Source organism: Giraffa tippelskirchi, chromosome 4, assembly GCF_054371585.1.
Source record: "Giraffa tippelskirchi isolate mGirTip1 chromosome 4, T2T-mGirTip1v1.2.pri, whole genome shotgun sequence".
Lineage (NCBI taxonomy): Eukaryota > Metazoa > Chordata > Mammalia > Artiodactyla > Giraffidae > Giraffa > Giraffa tippelskirchi.
In genome coordinates this window covers 81,181,930-81,197,086 of record NC_137278.1, presented here as the reverse complement: position 1 = coordinate 81,197,086, position 15,157 = coordinate 81,181,930, and the positions used below count along the sequence as shown (strand labels likewise).

Genomic DNA, 15,157 nt, shown 5'->3' with positions numbered 1-15,157 from the left:
CTCAGGAATATAGATGCAATAATATTCAAGAAAATATTAGAAAATTGAATCCAACAATGTATAAAAAGAATTATATACCACAACTAAGTGGACTATTCTAGGGATGCAAGGCTAACCCAACATTCAAAAAATTAATATGATCCATTTCTTTGAAAAACTGAGAGAGTTCCAGAAAAACATCTACTTCTGCTGTACTGACTATGCCAAAGCCTCTGATTGTGTGGATTACAACAAACTGTGGAAAATTCTTAAAAGAGATGGGAATACCAGACCACCTGACCTGCCACCTGAGAAATCTGTATGCAGGTCAAAAAGCAACAGTTAGAACTGGACATGGAACAACAGACTGGTTCCAAATCAGGAAAGAAGTACATCAAGGCTGTATATTGTCACCCTGTTTATTTAACTTATATGCAGAGTACATCATGAGAAATGCTGGACTGGATGAAGCACAAGCTGGAATCAAGATTGCCAGAAGAAATATCAGTAACCTCAGATATGCATATGACACCACCCTTATGGCCGAAAGTGAAGAACTAAAGAGCCTGTTGATGAAAGTGAGAGAGAAGAGTGAAGAAGTTGGCTTAAAGCTCAACATTCAGAAAACTAAGATCATGGCATCTGGTGCCATCACTTCATAGGAAATAGATGGGGAAACAGTGGAAACAGTGTCAGACTTTATTTTTGGGGGCTCCGAAATCACTGCAGATGGTGACTGCAGCCATGAAATTAAAAGACGCTTGCTCCTTGGAAGAAAAGTCATGACCAACCTAGACAGCATATTAAAAAGCAGAGACATTACTTTGCCAACAAATGTCTGTATAGTCAAAGCTATGGTTTTTCCATTAGTCATGTATGGATGTGAGAGTTGGACTGTGAAGAAAGCTGAGTGCCAAAGAATTGATGCTTTTGAACTGTGGTGCTGGAGAAGACTCTTGAGAGTCCTTGGACTGCAAGGAGATCCAATCAGTCAATCCTAAAGGAAATCAGTCCTGAATATTCATTGGAAGGACTGATGTTGAAGCTGAAGCTCCAATACTTTGGCCACCTGATGCAAAGAACTGACTCATTTGAAAAGACCCTGATGTTGGGAATGATTGAAGGCAGGAGAAGGGGCCGACAGAGGATGAGATGGTTAATGGCACCACCAACTCAATGGACATGAGTTTGAGTGGGCTCCAGGAGTCGGTGACGGATAGGGAAGTCTCGCATGCTGCAGTCCATGGGGTCACAAAGAGTCAGACACAACTGAACTGAACTGATCACATCAACAGACTAAAGAAAAACCATATGTTCATATGAACAGATGCAGAAAAGCCATCTGACAAAATCCAACGTCCATTCATGATTAAAAAAGCAAACAAAAACTGTCTTAGCACACCAGAAAGAGAGAACTTCCTGAACTTAATATCTCCAAAAAAATTCTACAGCTAACATCATACACAGTGGTGAAAACCTAGGTGTTTCTCCCTAAAGGTTAGGAAAAAGATAAGGAGACATGCTCTTATCACCTGTGTTCATCATTGTACTGGAGATTCTAGGCAGGACAATCAGCCAAGAAAAAGAGACAAGAGGTACTCAGATTGGAAGGGAAAAAGAAAAACTATATTTACAGATGACATAGTCTTATAGATATATATATATATAGAAAACCTTTTAAAAGCCCACTAAAAAGCTATTGGAATGAATAAATGAGTTAAACAAGATTGCAGGATAAAAGATCAACATAAAAATATCAATTGTAAACTTGCAACAAACAACCTGAAAATGAAATTAAGAAAACACTTCTATTATAACATCATCAAATAAGGAGTAAATTTAACAAAAGTATAAAAAAATGCAAACTACAAAACATTTTTTAAAGAAATTAGAAACAACCCACATAAATGAAAAAACATGCCATGTTCAAAGATCAAAATGCTTAATATTCAGACATTACCCAAACTGATCTTTTCGATTCAATCCAATCACCAAAGGAATCCCAATTAACCTCCCATAGAAACTGACAGGCTAAGTCCAAAATTCATACCGAATTGCAAGAGACCTAGAACAGACCTAGAACAATCTTGAAAAAAGAAAAATAAAAAAATAAGAGAACTCATTTCCTGTTTTGGAAACTTACTACAAAGCAACAGTAATCAAGACATTCTAGTACTGGCATAAGAATAGACCAACGCAATAGAATTGAGAAGAAATAAAGTCACATGTCTATGATCAACTAATTGTCAACAAGGGTGCTAAGAGCATTCAATGGGGAAATAGCCTTTCCAACAAATGGTGCTGGGACAACTGGATAAGCACATCCAAAAGAATGAAGCTGAACCCTTATATCACACCATTTTCATTATTACATATTAATGTATTATGTATATAATTAGTAAAAATATGTTATATTAACATATTCATAATTATAGCATTATTCCTAAGCCAAAGGTGGAGACAACCCACTAACAATGAATGGATAAAGAAAATGAGGTATATCTATCTATACAACAGAATATTATTCATTCTTAAGAAGGAAGGAAGCACCAGTAATGCTATAGAATGTAAAGAAACATTTAAAACATTATGCTAGAAACATACAAGTCACAAAAGACAACATATTCTATGATTTCATTTATATGTATGCCCAGAATAGGCAGATACAGAGAGACAGAAAATAAGATTATAGTTCCTTAGGGTGAGAGGCTGGGAGAAGAGGTTATAGGGGATAGGTGGGTTAACAGCTTAAAAGGTACAGGACTTCATATTTTTCATTCTGAGGTGATAAAAATGTTCTAAAATTTATTGTGATGATGATTATACAACTGTGAATATACTAAAATCATGGGACTGTACATTACAGGTTTCAAATAGATGAAATTATATATTATATGTGAATCATACCTCAATAAGGCTGTTAAAAGAAAAACAAAGTATCAAATACACTTAGTACACAAACTTAACAAAAAAGACTCCCAGTCACACAAAACCTACTCTATAACACTACAGAAGTCTAAGAGGAAAAAGAATGGTCCACTGGCGGTTCTGTTAAATGTCCATATACTTGTGCAATGTGGCATAAATTCTATTATTTTAACTTGCTTCTTGACAAAAGGATTACAGTGAACATTCTCTAAAGCGTCTATAGAAAATACATCCTATTAACTATAAAAAGAAAGAAAGAAACGTGCAAGAAAAAAATGTTTTAAAGAGTGAGAAAAAAGAAATCTTGAACTAGAACTCATGAGTCAAACATCAAAATTGTCCCAGGGGGAATAGGGGAATGAAGCAGGGAGTTAATCATTTAAAAATTTCTTTCTCCTCCAAAAAAAGTTAGTATTAAGGAACTTGAATTCTATAAAACCATTTTAACTCTCAAACTGTTTTAAAGCTGGTGTTTGAGCAATTAGTGCTTATGTATAACAGTATATTACTTGAGATATTCTTCAATAAATGACCTCATAAATAAAGTCAATTATTTTAAAGAAAGTAAATTTTCACTTATAAGAACAAATACTTTAGAATCGGAAAACGTCTACTGGAAAAAATAATTAATGCTCTCTCAAGTACAAAACTGAAATAAGTGATATCACAGGTATAATACTTTTGATATCACAAAACAGGCAGTACATACATTTGGGGCTTAAAGCTAGCGAGGTATTTCAAAGGCTACAGATGACAGAACATTTTCAAGGAATAGATTCAGAAATGCAACCAAGAAAGGCCCTCCTAAAACAAGGCAATAAGGACTTTGAACAACGTACTGTATCCACGTCATCTGTTTCTAATTCCTCTGGCTTTGGCAACATTTGGTGAAACTTTCTAAGTGAAATTATACTAATTGTAAATCTGCATATGAGAGAAAAGAAATATACAACTCAGAAATCAAGGGGGGAAAAATCCAACATGCTAATAGAAAGAAAGTAGTCAATAGTCCACATAACCTCTACACCCAACTCTTCAGCGTATTTTCAGCAGACAAAATAAGCCCACCAATTTTTATTTTTCCTTACTGAATCTTAAAACTCTGACCAAGTTCTGCCTGTTTCTTATATAAGCAAAAATAGTAACAATACAAAATTTAAAATGTCAGCAGTTTGTTACATAAGTTATATTCAGTGTATCACTTGGAATAGGTGAAATATTCAAAAGCAAATTCAGTTAAAGCAATAATTAAATGAATAAGCTAAACTTCTACATCAAATCTGGCAATTTTATGAGCTTATGAACCTGAACAAAGTGACGCCTTAAAATTTTAAAAATGCACATCAGAATGGCTAAATGACAGTACTGTTTTATAAAAGGTAAGGAACTGTGAGTCTTTACATCGCTGATGGGAGTACAAAATTGGTAAAACCACTACTGAAAAAATTTTGATCCTAACATTCCTACTCCTGGGTATAAACTCAACAGAAATAAGTGCTTTCATCACCAAGACTTTCAAAAAAAAAAAAAAAAGACTTTCAAAAGAACATTCATTATAGCTTGATCATAACAAACAAAAAGTACAAACAACCCATAAGTCTGTCAATTCAGTTCAGTTCAGTCACTCAGTCACGTCCGACTCTCCACAACCCCACAGACTGCAGCACGCCAGGCCTCCCTGTCCATCATCAACTCCCAGAGTTTACCCAAACTCTTGTCCATCAAGTCGGTGATGCCATCCAACCATCTCACCCTTTGTCATCCCCTTCTCCTCCCACCCCCAATCTTTCCCAGCATCAGGATTTTTTCCATTGAGTCAGCTCTTCGCATCAGGTGGCCAAAATACTGGAGCTTCAGCTTCAACATCAGTCCTTCCAATGAACACTCAGGACTGACCTCCTTTAAGATGGACTGGTCGGATCTCCTTGCAGTCCAAGGGACTCTCAAGAGTCTTCTCCAACACCACAGTTCAAAAGCATCAATTCTTCGGCACTCAGCTTTCTTTATAGTCCAACTCTCACATCCATACATGATTACTGGGAAAACCATGGACCTTTGTTAGCCAAGTAATGTCTCTGCTTTTTAATATGCTATCTAGGTTGGTCACAACTTTCCTTCCAAGGAGTAAGCGTCTTTTAATTTCATGGCTGCAATCACCAACAGCAGTGATTTTGGAGCCCCCCAGAATTAAAGTCTGCCTCTGTTTCCACTGTTTCCCCATCTATTTGCCATGAAGTGATGGGACCAGGTGCCATGATCTTAGTTTTCTGAATGTTGAGCTTGAAGCCAACTTTTCCACTCTCCTCTTTCACTTTCATCAAGAGGCTTTTTAGCTCCTCTTCTCTTTCTGCCATTAAGAGTGGTGTTATCTGCATATCTGAAGTTATTGATACTTCTCCTGGTAATCTTGATTCCAGCTTGTGCTTCCTCCAGCCCAGCGTTTCTCATGATGTACTCTGCATATAAGTTAAATAAGCAGGGTGACAATATATAGCCTTGATGTACTCCTCTCCCGATTCAGAACCAGTCTGTTGTTCCACGTCCAGTTCTAACTGTTGCTTCCTGATCTGCATACAGTTTCTCAAGAGGCAGGTCAGGTGGTCTGGTATTCCCACCTCTTTCAGAATTTTCCACAGTTTATTGTGATTCACACAGTCAAAGGCTTTGGCATAGTCAATAAAGCAGAAACAGATGTTCTTCTGGAACTCTCTTGCTTTTTCGATGATCCAGCAGATGGCAATTTGATCTCTGGTTCCTCTGTCTTTTCTAAAACCAGCTTGAATTTCTGGAAGTTCACAGTTCATATATTGTTGAAGCCTGGCTTGGAGAATTTTGAGTGTTACTTTACTAGCGTGTGAGATGAGTGCAATTGTGCAGCAGTTTGAGCATTCTTTGGCATTGCCTTTCTTTGGGATTGGAATGAAAACTGACCTTTTCCAGGCTTATGGTATCTTCATCCAACAAAATATCACTCGGCAATTAAAAAAAACAATTACTGATACATGCAACAACATGAATCTCTTAGACTTAATAAAAAACCGACACGAGTGCACATTTTATGATTACATTTATATGAAATTCAAAAGTAGAAAAAACTGATTGATGGTGATTTAAGTCAGAACAGCAGTGGCTCCTGAGAGCTGGAGATAGTAGTAACTAGGAGAAAGAACAAGAGAGCCTTCTGGAGTGCTGAAAGTGCTGCTTTTCTTTATCTGAGAGGCAGTGGTCACAAAAGTATAACTCAATGAAAATTCACTGGCTGTACTAAGGCTTACATACTTGGTTATATTTAACTTACACCACAAAATAATAACAATAATAAAGTGACCCTAGGAAGAAACTTAAAAAAGCATTATTCTTCCTCTAAATACATTTCTTTCTTAGAAAGCACAAGAAACCAAGGTTTTTTCATGGATTAACATTTCTAAGTCTTAATCTCAGATATTATTAGCCTTAGAGAAAAACGTGAAACCAAGTTCAACATCCCATATACTGATCCTGATATAGGTGTGCTTTTGGCAAATTATAGGTAGCAGCACATATAATCCTTAAAGATAGTTCCTACTCTTGATCTCTGGAAGAAGTTCTGGGAGCAGCTCTTAAAATGGAAAAAAATAAAAACTACAGGTAACTCCCCTTAAAGTGCCACTAGCAATTATGATATAAACAGAGTCAAAACTCTCTTACTTAATAAGCACAGATACCAGTGGGCAGCAAGAAAAGTTATCAGGCATGTACCCTTGTCAGCCTATTTCAATTTCTCAAGTAAACAATGAAAAGTAAACACTTACAAAAGAACAATTGAATGTAAGTATATAAATGGACCAAACATCATTTTACATAATAGTTTTTAGAATAAAGGCTTTGGCATCAAATTGCCTGGCTTGGAATCCCAGCTGTGCCACTTACTCTGAGTTTCATTCTTCAACTCCAAGCTAAAATACTAATACAACTCCATAGTGTTACTGTGAATACTGAGAGACAATACCTATTAAATGCTTAGTAATCACAATACCCAGAAATCAGTAAAGAATCAAAAACTGTTACATGAAAAGATAACTGCCTCCTCATAGAAGAAAATATCATCTATGAAATGCTCTTGCCAGAAAGTCAAACCTGAGTCTGATCTAGGTTCAACTAACAATTTACAGGAAATTCACAAAACAAAAGAACAAGAAAACTGCATCAATGGGGTAAAACCAGCAAACCCAGACTGGGAAGCTCTGTAAGACCAACAATCAAATTTTTCAACAAATAAATTTACCAAGAAAAAGAAATGGAGAGAAATCTTATAAGAATTAAAATCACTTTTTTGCTAAAAATTATTAAGTACATGGGCATTCATTGTCTACTTTTATACATGAAAAATTGTTCACAAAAGTTTTTTAAAAAAATAAGGAAAGATTACAAATAAATTTAAAAAATAAGAAATATTTAAAAAGGGAAGCAACTCTATAAAGGATTAAGAATCCTTATCTAGAACAGTTCAGTAGTAACAATTCCCATTACTGAGTGTTCAATATATCCCAAAAATTATGTTTTACTAATTTAATTCTACTACATTAAGTTTCTACCTTCCTAGACTGATTCTTGAAATTGGAATCACTTTTATATGACCACTTGATCAACATTTTTCTAACAATTCCTACTGACAACAGAGTAATCTACTTTACTTTGGAAACAAGTGATTCAAAAATCAGCTTACTAAAACTTATTAAGATTATCCACTGACAATTAAATGGATAAAAAAAAAGGTGGTATAATCATATAATGGAATACCAAAGTAACAAAAACAATGGACTATCACAGATGCAAAAACATGGGTAGTTCACAGATACCTTAACAAATAAACCAAACATAAACCCATATGGTATGATTTCATTCATGTGAAGTTCAAAAACAGACAAAATTAGCCTGTGGTGAGAGTTCAGAATAGTGGTTACCTTTGAAGATATTAACTGAGAAGGCTACAACAATGTGTAAGGTTCTACACTGTCTATTAGTTCAGAGTTAACAAATATGACACATGTGTGGGCTGCTACTCCCCCTCTGAACAGCCACTACTAACTGATCTGAAGTCAAATAAGAAACTGCACCTAAGGTGAAACTTGCTAGACAAGTGATCTAATCTTCCTTCTCCTTCTAACGTTCTATCTGTCACCTACTTGGAATCAAACATACTTGCAGTGAACAGCTCAGACACAGATAGATACAATATACACAAGCTAACTTTAGAAGTTAGAGCCTCAAAATACAGAAATTCATCATCTTTAAATGTACAGTCTTTTTCTTTTTTTTAAAGAATAAGTCATTATACATTTCTCTATTTCAGATGTAAAATTCTGGAAAATAATCAAGTTTAAGTGGAAAAACTTTACTGTTTATCTTTCCCATCTCCCAACTTCTGCAAAATAGTGTTCTTTAACATGAACTATATCCTTGATACACAGGTGTATTTAAGTATGCCTGAAAAGATTCCTACAAAAAGAATACTGAAAAGCTTCCTGGAAAATCAACTAGGAATGTCTGCCCTACTACTTATCTCAAGGTACATACACAGCCAGTTACAGATTTACATAGAATTCGTAAAGATGAACACCATGACAGATGTTTAGACAATTACATAATTCTAAGTGTTATTTCTAGTACCTTCATGTGGCCTTCTGAATGTCTAAAGCCTCTTCCTATAAAGCCATTCCCCCCTAAGTGCTCCACTCCAAAATTTCAATTCCTCCTTCTTGGTTCCTATCAAACTCTCATTTCCTCAGCCCAACTTTCAACTATTAGAAAAATATTCTGATTCAAGTGGGGGGTGGGGGGGTGGGATTATTTTATTTTTATTTTTTTGGCTTTTTTTTCCAGGGGAGAAAGTCAAAGTCAGGGAAAGGGAAGGAAATACCAATTGTCTGGAAAATAACAACTGTCAAAAAGTGAAAACAGAAAGGGTGATTCATTAGTCAAAATAGAAAATAAGTGCTTACTATGGGCCAATTGGGCTTCCCTGGTGGTTCACAGGGTAAAAGCGTCTGCCTGCAATGCGGGAGACCCGGGTTCGATCCCTGGGTCAGGAAGATCCCCTGGAGAAGGAAATGGCAACCCACTCCAGTACTCGCCTGGAAAACCCCATGGACGGAGAAGCCTGATAGGCTACAGTTCATGGGGTCGCGAAGAGTCGGTCACGACTGAGCGACTTCAGTTCTTCACTTCATGGGCCAATTACTGTGCCAGGCGCAAGAGACATGGTAATCAAGATAAGGCCACTCCTGACTGAGGTTACACTAGCCAGGAAAAATAAGTAACTAAAGTAAAGTAGGACCAATGCAACACATGACCTGAGCCATATAGTCATAACATAGTCTTAGAAATCATGGAAGGCTTTCAATGAAAAGATTAGCCAACAATACAGCAACATCTGAGAGATAATATGACATAGTCAAGAAACTGCAAAAACTACCGAGGCAAGGAATGAGGCTTAGAGATCATGGAAGGCCACGGAAGTCACTTTAAGGAACTGAATCTTACCTCAAAAAGAAAAATTCTCTAAAGGAGACTTATTTGAGAAGCATAAGTATACCTTTTCAGAAGTCTCTATCAGCCTACTTCACCCTTTAATGCAAAGGTGATCAAGAAGGGGAAGGTATGAAGAAATACAAAAAAGGAGAGACTGAACAATACTCAGGAAATTTAAAGTATACTCAGACATTTTGAGTTAAGAGTTACAATGCTTGGAACACAGTGAACACAGGTGCTCAACCATATGCCTCAATGTGTACTACCTGCAAAGAGGAATTATGGAGATGGGAGATGAAGAAGAATCAAGAGCTCAAACAAACTTACATTATGTCTTAACTGAGAAGTCTTATCAAGAACTAATATTTTTTAAACCTAAAGATACAGCTCTTACTGCTTTTTATCTATTATTTTTAAACAAGACTGATTGGTAATTTTTTTTTTAATTTGGTTCAATTTAAAAGACACTATTCACCTTGTTATACATATATCTAAGCATGAAGTCCAGTAGAAATGATTTCCCTTTACGAAAAGCTCCTGCCACGGATACCACTACTATGTTTAGATCTCGTATGTGCTCCTGTAGTAATATCTGCTCCAAAGCTTCTTCATCAAGCTCAAAGTTATGGTCATCTTCATGTGCAAGAACAATCTGTACTGGACATGGTTTCTTCATAACCTCATCAGAGTTTACTAGGTCATCATCTTCATAATTCTCACCTAGAGTTAAAAAAGAGAGAAATAGGTTACTTTAATTCCTGCATTCTAAACTTTTTCCTAAAGGACCACAACAAAAGCATAATTTCAAACAACTTCTTCCCCATTATAGGTCACTTGGAAATAGTTACGAAGGTGATGTTCAAATACATACTGAATTTCTTGCTCCCTCTATAATATTAGATAGGACCAAGAATACCAGTCACTTTCCTACTATATATACAGATAAGCAGCAATACTAAATATGGCCTCAATTAGGTCTTAACAGCTAAATGTGAGCAGCACTGTTCTTGAACACTGTATTCCTCTATAAACAACTTCTGCTACTGTATGCACATAGAAACTATCAATTTCACCTAGTAATTCAGATTCCATTCTTCCCCCTTACTTGGAAATAATTCCAAGTTACAAAGACTAAAATACATATATTTATTTATGTGTGTATATATAAATATATATATATAGTTGTTAATATCCTAAAAAGTTTCCCAAAATGGCACATGATAAAGCTAATGGGTCCTAATTTAATAAAAGTTACCTAAAAGAATAGCCTTCCTTATTAAAACAAAGCACATGATTAATGTTTTAGTGGAAGACACGAAGGCACAAGAAGGACAATTAGTGAGGGACAGAGTTTCACCTGCCTCTAGGACCCTTTCTCACCAAACACCATAGATACCCCTTCAAAATTACCTAACTCCTAAGAAACAGCTAGCTCAGTTGGTAAAGAATCCACCTGCAATGCAGGAGACCCCAGTTCAATTCCTGGGTTGGGGAGGTCCCCTGGAGAAGGGAAAGGCTACCCACTCCAGTATTCTGGCCTGGAGAATTCCATGTCCTATATAGTCCATGGGGTCACAAAGAACTGGACACAACTGAGCGACTTTCACTAAGAAACAGCTATATAAACTCTTTTGTTCACCTAGCGCACAACAAGAAGTTAACCTTTGCAGAAGAACTTTACTGAATAGTGATGAAAAAGTAACAATAGAATATGTAACAGAAGAGAGAATTTTCTAAAGTTTAGGTTTCTATTTTGTTCTGTTCTGTTTTTTTAAATCCACCTAATGGCTAGTTTCGGCTTCCCTGGTGGCTCAGTGGTAAAGAACCTGCCTGCCAATGCAGGAGACGCAGGTTAAATCTCTGCGCTGGGAAGATCACCTGGTAAAGGAAATGGCAACCCACTCTAGTATTCTTGCCTGGGAAATCCCATGGACCGTGGAGCCTGGCAGGCTACAGTTCATGGGGTCACAAAAGAGCTGGACACAACTTAGCAAACTAAACAACAAATAGCTAGTTTCAAAGGCTATGTGCAATAATACCCTGTCTGCCTTTCTTCCCTATCAACTGCTGGATCCCACTAGCACACCCCTGGGGATCTTATCCTTTCCCACATCAATGTCTTTAAGAGACTCTCCCCCTTGAGCTTGTCTACCAAGTGCCAGTTTCCAATCTAAGGAAACATACAGCATCTACTATGCTCAACCCAATGACAGCCTCTCCTCTCAGAGGAGTGGCACATTACTAGTGTACCAGTATCAGTCCAAAAGACACTATTCTCCGAGCAAAGATTACATACCTACATTAATGAATTTTTAGTCTCTTTACAAAAAGAAACATCTAGCTTATGTGATTTCCAAAGACTATTAGAGACTTCAGGCTTCCCAGGTGGCAAAGTGGTAAAGAATCCACCTGCCAATGCAGGTTCAATCCCTGGGTAGGAAGATCCCCTGGAGGAGGAAATGACAACCCACTCCAGTATTCTTGCCTGAAATATTCCACGGACAGGGGAGCCTGGCGGGCTACAGTCCATGGGGTCGCAAGAAGTTGGACACGATGGAGCGACTGAGTATGCAAGCACATTAGAGCCTTTACCTTCACTTTATGAGGTACATTTAACCTCATAAAGTAAAGTAAAGTAAAATCAACAAAGTAAAATCAACACTATTTCAAAAAGTGCTGCAAACAGTTAACAATACAATACAAAGACCAAGCAATTTCAAAGAATTAGGGTGGCACTGCTGCTAAGTCGCTTCAATAGTGTCCGACTCTGTGCGACCCCATAGACGGCAGCCCACCAGGCTCTGCCGTCCCTAGGATTCTCCAGGCAAGAATACTGGAGTGGGTTGCCATTTCCTTCTCCAGTGCACTAGTGGTAAAGAATTTGCCTGCCAATGCAGAAGACATAAGAGATGCAGGTTCGATACCTAGGTCAAGAAGATCCCCTGGAGGAGGGCATGGCAACCCACTCCAGTATTCTTGCCTGAAGAATCACATAGACAGAGGAGCCTGGCAGGCTACAGTCCACAGGGTCGCAAAAAATCAAACACGACTGAAGTAACTTAGCGCATGCGCACACACGCACGCACGCGCACACACACGCACGCACGCATGTGTGCACGCACACACACACACATAAAGACCAAGCAATTTCAAAGAATTTTAGAAAATAAAAGAAAGTAATATTTAATTAAAGAGGATATTACCACTGCTTGTTTCAATGCTATAAAGATACAGCCAGGTATGCTATCTGAATGCACAAAGATGTCAACTTCCCAGGAAAAGTCTAACACAGTTAAATTCCAATTTAATATACCATTAGGTGAGTCTAGATAATTACCATACAGTATGCAAACTGTGTGATTAAAATCTTCCAAGCCTAATTAGTAGTTAAAAATGAACCAGGAACCAAAACTGTCTAGATATATGTCTTTTAACTTCTCTGTGCCTGTCTTCTCATCTGTAACACGGGGATAGTGACAGCACCTACCACATTAAGTTGTCATCAGGATTCAATGAGTTGAAATATGCTTAATACATAGTAAGCATTATATGTGCCTGTCATAAGGAGACAGTAAATGGCTCGGGGTAAAGAATCTGCCTGCCAGTGCAAGAGACACAAGAGATGAAAGTTGGATCCTTTAGTCTGGAAGATCCCCTGGAGAAAGGACAACTCACTCCAGTATTCTTGCCTGGAAAAATCCCATGGACAGAGGAGCCTGACAGGCTACAGTCCATAGGGTCGCAGAGAGTCAGACAAGACTGAGCACGCACTGCACTGCAATTTTAAAATAATCAATCCCATAGGAGAAGCTTTTATTTACAACTTCAGAATGCTAAATCTCTACAGTGACCTTTAATTGACCAGTGTCACTATGTAACAACATCACCATCTACCCATTTGCAGGTACAAACCTGAGGCCTGTCCATGATACATTTCTCCTTTTCCATACCCCAAAATCTCAGTTCAGTTCAGTCGCTCAGTCGTGTCTGACTCTTTGCGACCCCATGGACTGCAGCATGCCAGGCCTCCCTGTCCATCACCAACTCTCGGAGTCCACCCAAACCCGTGTCCATTGAGTCGGTGATGCCATCCATCCATCTCATCCTCTGTCATCCCCTTCTCCTCCTGCCCTCAATCTTTCCCAGCATCAGGGTCTTTTCAAATGAGTCAGCTCTTCACATCAGGTGGCCAAAGTATTGGAGTTTCAGCTTCAGCATCAGTCCTTCCAATGAATATTCAGGACTGATCTCCTTTAGGATGGACTGGTTGGATCTCCTTGCAGTCCAAGGGACTCTCAAGAGTCTTCTCCAACACCACAGTTCAAAAGCATCAATTCTTCGGCGCTCAGCTTTCTTTATAGTCCAACTCTCACATCCATACATGGTTACTGGAAAAACCATAGCCTTGACTAGACGGACCTTTGTTGACAAAATGATGTAACAGAAGCAGAAGATATTAAGAAGAGGTGGCGAGAATACACAGAAGAACTGTACAAAAAAGATCTTCACGACCCAGATAATGACAATGGTGTGATCACTCACCTAGAGCCAGACATCCTGGAATGTGAAGTCAAATGGGCCTTAGGAAGCATCACTAGGAACAAAGCTAGTGGGGGTGATGGAATTCCAGTTGAACTAGTTCAAATCCTGAAAGATGATGCTGTAAAAGTGCTGCACTCAATATGGAGGCAAATTTGGAAAACTCAGCAGTGGCCACAGGACTGGAAAAGGTCAGTTTTCATTCCAATCCCAAAGAAAGGCAATGCCAAAGAATGCTCAAACCCCTAAATCTAACCAAGGCCTTAAATCTGTCTTCACTCAAAATCTCTACTGATACCATCCTTATTCTCATCACCACCATCTGTCAGGGAAATTAAATAAATAGTCTTGTTTAGGCTTCAGAGACAAAGCAGAGCAGGTCTCTGACCTGGCTTCTAACCTGCCTGGACACTGCCCTCCCTGTCTGTGAGTGACAGGGAATGACTGCCTGCTGTGAGTGCAAGACTTGCAGATAAGAAGGGGGAAGAATTTTGAGATTGCTGAGCCCCTGAAGGGGGGCTGGCCAACCAAGCCTCAGGCTTAACAACATTCCAAGTTTTACAAGACAAAACAAACAGCATTAACATGAAACTAGGCTTGCAATTTGGTCACAGATTGATGATGATATCAGTTTGCATCCTGGGATTATAAATGGGAACCCTGAACTGCACTGCAATCTTTGATGTCTCACCAACGGAGTGGATGCCTGGGACCTTTTCCCAATTGGAGCTCCAGATGTGCTGAGTCACGAGACTTCCCAGCGTTGTTTAAGTCTGGATGTTGGTCAAACCCAATTTGGTGATGCATCCTCTGCTCTATTTCTCTTTTCTTTTAATGTTAGTATGTTAATATTCTTTTAATGTTAGCTAGATAATTCTCTAATAAATATTTGTATTACTTATTTATATATAATAAGTGGCTTATTTTTTTTTTAACAAATCCTTTGAACCTGAGACAAAAGTGAAAGCAAAACCACCATCCTAGCTCATTTAAAGTGGAACCAAACTGGTCTCCCTTCTTGCCCCCTCCTCCAATCTAATCCTCACAGAGTAGCAACTACTAATAATATTAACTGCACATGTGATTAAGTTACTCTCATTAAAATCACTGTTACAGAGGATTAACAGCTAAAATCGTACATGTGCCTCATAAAATCCTGTTCAGTTCAATGCAGTTCAGTCGCTCAGTCATGTCCGACTCT

At 38.0% G+C, this 15,157-nt stretch overlaps 1 protein-coding gene across 26 annotated transcripts in view; it reads right to left on the bottom strand.

Annotated features, from left to right (window-relative positions):
* Positions 1-15,157, bottom strand: part of ATL2 (atlastin GTPase 2) — an 82,864-nt gene that overhangs the window by 27,693 nt on the left and 40,014 nt on the right. For 21 of the 26 annotated variants that reach the window (XM_081596180.1, XM_081596172.1, XM_081596177.1 and 18 more), the window contains one exon: positions 9,893-10,137. The exons of 2 other annotated variants lie outside the window; for them this stretch is intronic. In XM_081596180.1, the coding sequence (XP_081452306.1) occupies positions 9,893-10,093 (201 nt within the window). In that variant the 5' untranslated portion in view covers positions 10,094-10,137. Of the gene's footprint in view, positions 1-9,883; positions 10,138-15,157 lie in introns of all 26 variants that reach the window. 3 more of the 26 variants (XM_081596168.1, XM_081596164.1, XM_081596155.1) reach the window with 1 other exon arrangement.